Raw genomic sequence first — 7,990 nt, 5'->3', positions numbered from 1 at the left:
ACACACACACACACTCACACACACACACCCACACACACACACACACACACACACACACACTCACACACACACACCCACACACACACACACACACACACACACACTCACACACACACACACACACTCACACACACACACCCACACACACACACACACACACACACACACTCACACACATACATACACACACTCACACACACACACCCACACACACACACACACACACACACTCACACACACACACCCACACACACACACACACACACACACACACTCACACACACACACCCACACACACACACACACACACACACACACTCACACACATACATACACACACACACACACACACACACACACATACACACACACACATACATACACACACACACACACACACACACACATACATACACACACACACACACACACACACACACACACACCATGGGCCACATGCCCCAGCCTGACTAGCGTTCAAGATGGCAAACTATGTTTTCAGCATACAGACAGAGTCTTGAACGAGTTTAAATGAACATTTAGTTTGCCACCAACACCTTTTAATACAAATGGATGTGATGTAGGTCTAACAATGCCAGCCAACTGATTAGCTGCTTACCTGTGATTCTTAGAAAAAGTTGAGAACAATATTACATTGATTAGAGTGCATTATAACAGTCAAGTGATTGCCAACTTTTATTCTGAGAGCATCATCCCTTTCGGCAGCCATTTTGGTTCGCCCCGCGCCACCTTTTCAAACTGGCTTCTGAGCCACTAATGGCTTCACACACACTGTCCTGCATGAAACACAGGATGAGACACATCTCACTAAACAAGGCCCCAAGCCTGAGGGTGTGGGACTGGGAGTACAGTGTGTGTGGAGCAAGCGGTCAGAAATACACAAATACCGCTCACATCCGGGAGCTAAATGGCGGAGTTCCTTGTACAAACCTCCCCCCTCTTCATTGGAGAGTCTATGTCCCCTCAGTGTGCTCCTGCCGTTGCCATTGACCAAGGCACTGCCCTCAGAACTGGTGTTGGTACTGCCCTCCCAACTGGAGTTGGTACTGCCCTCTGAACTGGTGTTGGTACTGCCCTCAGAACTGGAGTTGGTACTGCCCTCTGAACTGGTGTTGGTACTGCCCTCAGAACTGGTGTTGGTACTGGTATCAGAACTGGAGTTGGTACTGCCCTCAGAACTGGAGATGGCACTGGTATCAGAACTGGAGTTGGTACTGCCCTCAGAACTGGAGATGGCACTGGTATCAGAACTGGAGTTGGTACTGCCCTCAGAACTGGAGCTGGCACTGGTATCAGAACTGGAGTTGGTACTGGCCTCAGCAATTCAGCATGTTTTACATAAACGGAGCTCTAAACTAAGCTATGCTGTGTTTATTTATTTATTTATTTATTTATTATTCACTTATTTAGGGTACATGTCCACACAAGTTTAAAAAAAGATGAATTACAGTTTAATTCCGCATCGTGTTGATGGATCTAGTTTCGACTTCACAAAACGTGGATAATTTCGACAGTAGAAGTTATGTGCATTGGCACTTCGGTGACATTCCTTCCGGGTTACAGATATAAAAATATGTACGTACAGAACCCTGGCAGCACTATAAATCACAGAACACAAGACAACACAAGTTAAGAGTCTCGCTCAGGGACACTTCAACACACCCAGGGTGGAATCGAACGGGCAAACCCTCCGACTACCAGACGACCGCTCTTACCTCCTGAGCCAATGTTGCCAATGGACCGTAGAGCAGGAACAGACAGTAAGCATAGTTATTATAAACATTTTTTTGTTTCGTTTTTTTTCTGCTCAATGAGACCATCTGCTCTCTGGGCAGTGTGCTAATCATGCTAATGAATGATTTTTTTCCATCAATGTTTTTAATCAATGCGAAATGCGAAGATAAATATTCGACATTGTGATATTTTATTTGGAATGCAAAATGTTTTCATATAACAAACCTATCCATTGTTTCATGCTAGCATTCATCAGTTTTGTTGAAATATTTTGTTGCTGTATTGACAATATCTAATACAGATGTACCGGAGGAAATCAGACGCTGGCTTTGGGCCTATGTAATCAAGGTGAGATATGCGTCACTTCACCGGTAGAGGGCAAACTTTCCAATTTATAAACCACCAACAGAAACGTAAAGGCCCGAGCACACCAAGGACGATAACTATAATGACATATAAATATGCCGTTTTAAAAATTGGCCACATCATATCCATAATGACAACGACAGTGCCGATTTTTTTTCAGCTGCCTGAACGCTAAAATATTGTCATCGAACCGAAATACATCCGCATTTATAGGGCGTCAGGCTAAAATGGCAGATGACATAGCCGAGAGTCCATTAATCGAACGTCATCGTTCATCAGTGTGGACGTTCACGTCGTTTTTGTGGTGTATTTGTGTTAAGAGCCAAAGGGGATATGGTATACTGTTTTATTATTGAGTTTCTAGGAAGGTTGTATTATTCCCTCTTGTGATTGGTTGACTAGAGTGTGGTGTAAACTTAATGTCGGTGGTGATATGAATGCCGGACGAGAGACATGTAAATGGTAATAACGGTTATAGCTATAGTTGTAGTTTTTTACATGTGAACTTGGCGCTTAATCAGCGTGGGATATGCGTTACTTCACCAGTAGAGGGCAGACGTTCCTCTTTATAAACCACCAAAGTAAAGTTAAAGCTCAACGCTTAATCGTCCGCGGAGCAACTGCGCCGTATCGGTTGCTACGTTACACTATATTCCAACACGTCTTTTTTGGACACATAGACTGCCCCATTGTTCTTAGCCCATTACTCACCACTCATCCCATCCTGTCATCCGCAAATTTATGGTAGCTGACACACGGTACCCAGGTTTATTCAGCGGATAGAAATGATACAATGTCCATGCAGTCGAAGGTGCTGTTTGGTCCTATGTTGACGGCACTCCGTAGCCTCTGTATCGCCGAAAACATGGCGTTACTTCTCTTTAGAAATGCTCCGGCATACAGACACCCCGAAGAAGAGGGTACAAAAGGGGCCAACATCGCAGGTAAGTCTGTAATCAAACGAAGAATGGAGATGGCCTTGTAAAAAATAATATTCCGTTGGCACTTGAATGTCTAAAACATTCAAACATTTCTTAATTTCTTGCTGGAGAAGCGTAATAATTAAAAAAAAAAGTATAGATATAAATTGGTGTTCCATTGTGGGTGTATAAAGCTGATGAATTGATTGTTTTACTCAGGTGTACTTTTTCAAAGTATTTAATTTTTACGGAAAAAATTTTCATTAAAAACAAGTTTTTTCTCCACAATAGACCTAGGTTTTGTTTCATTTCGATTGGATAGCAGAAGTGATTGTAGGCCTACACATAAGACCTCCTTCCAAACATCCGGGATAGCAGGTGGCATGGCTGTTCCAAACGATTAGTACTGGTTTTGCAATGTTTTTCGTGGTGTTTAGTGTGTTGTCAAGTGGACCGATCAGGCCCCGCCGCATGACCTCATAACATAGTCACGATATAATAATTATGTTATAACACAGGTCAAATTATTGCACAGTACTAATAAGGTGGGGACATATTAGGAACTGTCATCGTAACACAAGCAATATGGCTCCGTATCGTAACAACATTTTTTCCGGACTGTTTGCTGTGGCTTCAAATAACCACTAGATGGCGACAGAAGCCAGAACTTGTGCTTCATGACCCGTCGTTCGTGTGTTCTATAGCAGGGTGCGCAGTAATAGTAACAAAGTACTTACATGATTAAAATAAACCCTACGGTTGAAATCAGTGTTGAAAATAAATAAGTAAACATTGATGCGATGAATTATCCAACGGAGTAATTGTCCAGTTATTATCCAAGTGATTGTGAAGGTGATGTCCAATTTTTCTAAAATATCACAGATGCACTAACGCCATATTTATATACTATAACTGAAATATCTACTATTGTAAACCAATGTAACACAAATGAGCTGTTTGGCCCTTAAGCAAGGCCTCTAGCCCCACATTGGTCCCTGGGTGCTGCACTATGGCTGCCCACTGCTCCTAAGTAACTAGGATGGGTCAAATACAGAGGACACATTACCCCACAGGGTTCAATAAAGTATACACTCTGTTAGGTATGAATTAGACTTTGGTCTGCTGCTGCTGCTGCTGTAGCCTATCCACTTAGAGGTTTGACGCATTGTGTGTTCAGAGATGCTCTTCTGCATACCACTGTTGTAATGTGTCGTTATTTGTGTTACTGTCACCTTCCTGTCAGCTTTGACCAGTCTGGCTATTCTCCTCTGACCTCTCTCAATAACAGCACATTACCATTTTTTTTTTTGCCTGCAGAACTGCTGCTCCCTGGATTTTTTTTTTTCTCTAGAGACTGTTGTGCGTGAAAATCCCAGGAGATCAGCAGTTTCTGAGATACTCAAACCACTCTGTCTCGCACAAATAATCATTCCACAGTCAAAGTGACCTTGAGTACATTTATTCCCCATTCTGACATTTGGTCTGAAAAATAGCTGAACCTCTTCATTACATCTGCATGCTTTTAGGCATTTAGTTGCTGCCACATGATTGGCTGATTAAATATTTGCATTAACAAGCCATCAACAACCCACGCAGACACGGGGAGAACATGCAAACTCCACACAGAGAGGCCCCGGCCGACCGGGATTCGAACCCAGGACCTCCTTACTGTGAGGCGGCAGTGCTACCCACTGCACCAGTTCACTGACATTTGGGGATGTGAATGTCAGGGACACCCCTGCAATAATTCCAAAGAGACAGTTAATGTCATTTTCTATGTGTTTAATGTTAGTTTTCGTTTGATCCCTTCTGTTTAAATGCACCGTTGAGGGTGCATTTAATATTTAAAAAATGTCAATCCTGTTCAGCAGAAAACATTGAACAGGATTAATTATTTCATTAATATTGTCTCTTTAAAACTACTCTTTGGATTCCGGACTCATGCAGAAGGGACACAGTGACACTTAGCTTTCGCTGTTGTAAAGGTTTCTTCTGTAGTTTGAGAGGGCCGGTTCCAGAATATCAAAGTCATTCCGTGTATTTGGCTAAGAAATTTATGACTGGGTGGGTTTTAGCGCAACACGTTTCATAACAAAGTTATAACACGAAAGCAGAGAGCTTCGTAATCTTTCATAAACACATATTCTGGTAGCCTAGCAATAGTAGCACCCGTGTACTAGTAACCTAGTAGTAGCAATAGCAGCCTTATAGTAATAGTACTATTGAGGGTAGCAGCAATAACATTAGTATTAGTAGCCTAGTAGTACCTTAGTGGTGGTATTATTAACCGAGTAGTAGTAGCAGCAATAGTAGTAGTAGTTGCAGTATCAAGTAATAAGAAGTAGTATTGGTAGCCTACTAGTAGCTAGTTGTAACAGTCGTTGTTGTGATACACTGGCTAGACTTTGCTAATTATTCAACGAGAGACACTTTTGTTATTCAAATACGACGAACTTTCTGCTACGAAGTCAGCGAGCAGGCTCCCGCGCGAGCTAGTCGCTGATGTCGTTTGTGGTGCATTTGAAAAACAAGAAACGGGGGGAACTGTAACAGCTGCCTTCGAGCCTCCACCGCCGATCTGATATTTTAAAGCTCAGTGGTCGCCGCCACTTCCACTCCGCGTCCCACACGGCCTGCAGTCAGTCGAACTTGACGTCATCGCTTCCGCCCTGCCTCCCCCCTCTCTCGCTCTCGCTCTCACACACACACACACACACTCACACCACTCCCCCCCCTCTCTCTCGCTCTCTCTCTCTTTTTCTCTCCCCTCCTCCTCGCTCTGTCGGCGGCGCTGGCCGCAGCCTACAGAATCCAACATGGAGTAACGAGAGATGGGGCTCGTGCGGGGCCACCCTCAGCAACATCCGCGCGCACTCTGAAAACCACGGGATTTCGAGTCGAGTTTATCCTCCTGCACGGCACGTTTGGACAGGCAAAAGAGACGGCTCGGAAAACCAACGGGGATTTACACTTTTCGGTGGATACACTTCTCTAAACGTTTGTAGGAAAAAAAAAGAGAACAAAAAAGCGAGCGAGCGAGCATAAGAAGGGAGAACGAACAAAAGGCAAACATCGAGAGAGAAAAAAAACTCCGGAGAAAAACGGTGCTACAGTATGTGAAAAGCGAGGAGGTGTTGAGCAGAGGCTACGATAAAAATGAAGAGAACAGTGCGTGTACCCGCTGTGGGAATTCATCGTAGGTGAAACGAAAAAAAATGACCGAGGAAACACACCCAGACGAGTAAGTTGGTGGACTTTTAAAATAGTCTTCTTCTTTTTTTAACCCCCACCTTCACTTGTTTATCAGTTGTACGGGGGTTTCTGCGTGTGTGGAAGTTGATTGTTCTTTATTTGCTTGGAGTGATACGTGCGCTATTGTAGAAGTTAACTAGGTTTAGGCAAGTTGCCTGCCACTGTTTTCGGAGTTCAAACGCTTTGTGCAATGTGCAATTGACAGTGGACGGGGAGAGAGAGCGGGGGGGGGTGGGGGCTGGTTGGGCCCCCTCCTCGCCCCACGGATTCAGTCTTGAGAAGGCCGTGGTGGGAGGGACGAGGGGGTAGGGGTGGGGGTGGATCGGAAACATTTTGTAAAGGGATTTACAGTGAATAGATCTCTTAAAATGTGGGGTATGTCCCTTGCGCGCAAGCTACGTAGCTGTCGAGCGCAGTTGGCAATATTTTCTTGTTGATTCCTGTTTTCGCACGATGCGTAAAAAAAAAGGTTCTCGCTTCACGTATGTCACTGGAGCGTTGGTTTAATTTGTTTAGCAAGGTAGGGCGACGAGAGAGTCTTTCTTTGTGGACGTGAATCAACTGTAATATCCGCCATTTCTTTTCTTGAATCGTTCCAATTTGCATACCGCACTTCATTCATAAAAACACCAACGGTGGAGTCTGCAGAGGCAGCGCACGTAATCGACTATGCTGGACTCATTTTTCGACGAGCGAAACATTAACTCGGTTGTTATAGTTTGATAATTAAAGCGTTGTGTAATTTCAGAATCCCCAGAACATTTATTGGGCCTGTAAAGTCAGGCGATCCGAATAGACAGCCGGAGTTGTGGCGTATTGCATTTGCCTGCTGCAAGCGTTAAGTTCACCCTGCTATTCAGATATATTATTTGCCGATTGTTTATGGAACGTGTATATACCAGAGACGAACATTAAGTGCTCTTTTGGAGACTGCATATGTTGTACACTGCGTGTTGGAGTAGACAAATAGTCAACCATTTAAAACGCAGACAAGCCTACGTGCCTATTTATACGTAGAGGGGACAACTGTGGACTTATCGAATATTTTGGTACTGGAATGTGTTCGGGATAGTGTATAACATAACCAGCGCGAGGAAGTGTAGCCTGTCGCTGGCATTTGAGGAATACTGACGAATCATTCCGACGACTCCTTGGTAAATGTTGTCGCCCGTCTGTTGACCGTAGCTATAGCCTACACGATACACTCTCGCACGGACTTATCCCCTCACCCGGATCAATGTTGCACACTAATGGCGTTAGGATTACGCGACACATTAGCCAAGTTTACACTTAAGGGTCTAGGTATTAATTATTTGTGATGCATCCTAAAAAATAAATGTGATTTTTAAACGCTGTCTGCGCGTCCTCGCGGCGTGGTAAGTTTGGGGACGGCTTCGTGGTTTGTAAATTGCACAAGTCCAAGTCCGACAGGCCTTGCATTCTCAGCCCGGCGCCTCAAGGAATGCGGTGTTGGCTGTTAACCGTTTAAATTGAATTAAAATGATATCTTGTTTCTGTGTTTGCATTCATTGCCACAGCCGTCCGCACAAGAGTGCCGACAGATTTTGTGCACCTTTTGTTTCACAAGCGTTGGCGTTCCCTTCTGGGCACACTGTGACTCAGGGCCCAGTGAATAATCGAGATGTAATGGAGGCTGTGACAGGTTCGTTTTCGTTCCTAGTGGAGAAAATTCAGAT

The 7,990-nt window shown here is 44.2% G+C and overlaps 1 protein-coding gene across 1 annotated transcript in view; it reads left to right on the top strand.

Moving 5' to 3' along the window:
• The first annotated feature begins 5,653 nt into the window (after positions 1-5,653).
• spred2a (sprouty related EVH1 domain containing 2a) overlaps positions 5,654-7,990 on the top strand; it is a 35,685-nt gene continuing 33,348 nt past the window's right edge. The window contains exon 1 of the mRNA XM_061223014.1: positions 5,654-6,282. Coding sequence (XP_061078998.1) covers positions 6,257-6,282 — 26 coding nt within the window. The 5' untranslated portion in view covers positions 5,654-6,256. The remainder of the gene's footprint in view (positions 6,283-7,990) is intronic.

This window comes from Conger conger, chromosome 2 (genome assembly GCF_963514075.1).
Source record: "Conger conger chromosome 2, fConCon1.1, whole genome shotgun sequence".
NCBI classification, from domain to species: Eukaryota; Metazoa; Chordata; class Actinopteri; order Anguilliformes; family Congridae; genus Conger; species Conger conger.
The sequence above is the reverse complement of the archived record's forward strand: the minus strand, read 5'-3'. Positions and strand labels throughout refer to the sequence as shown.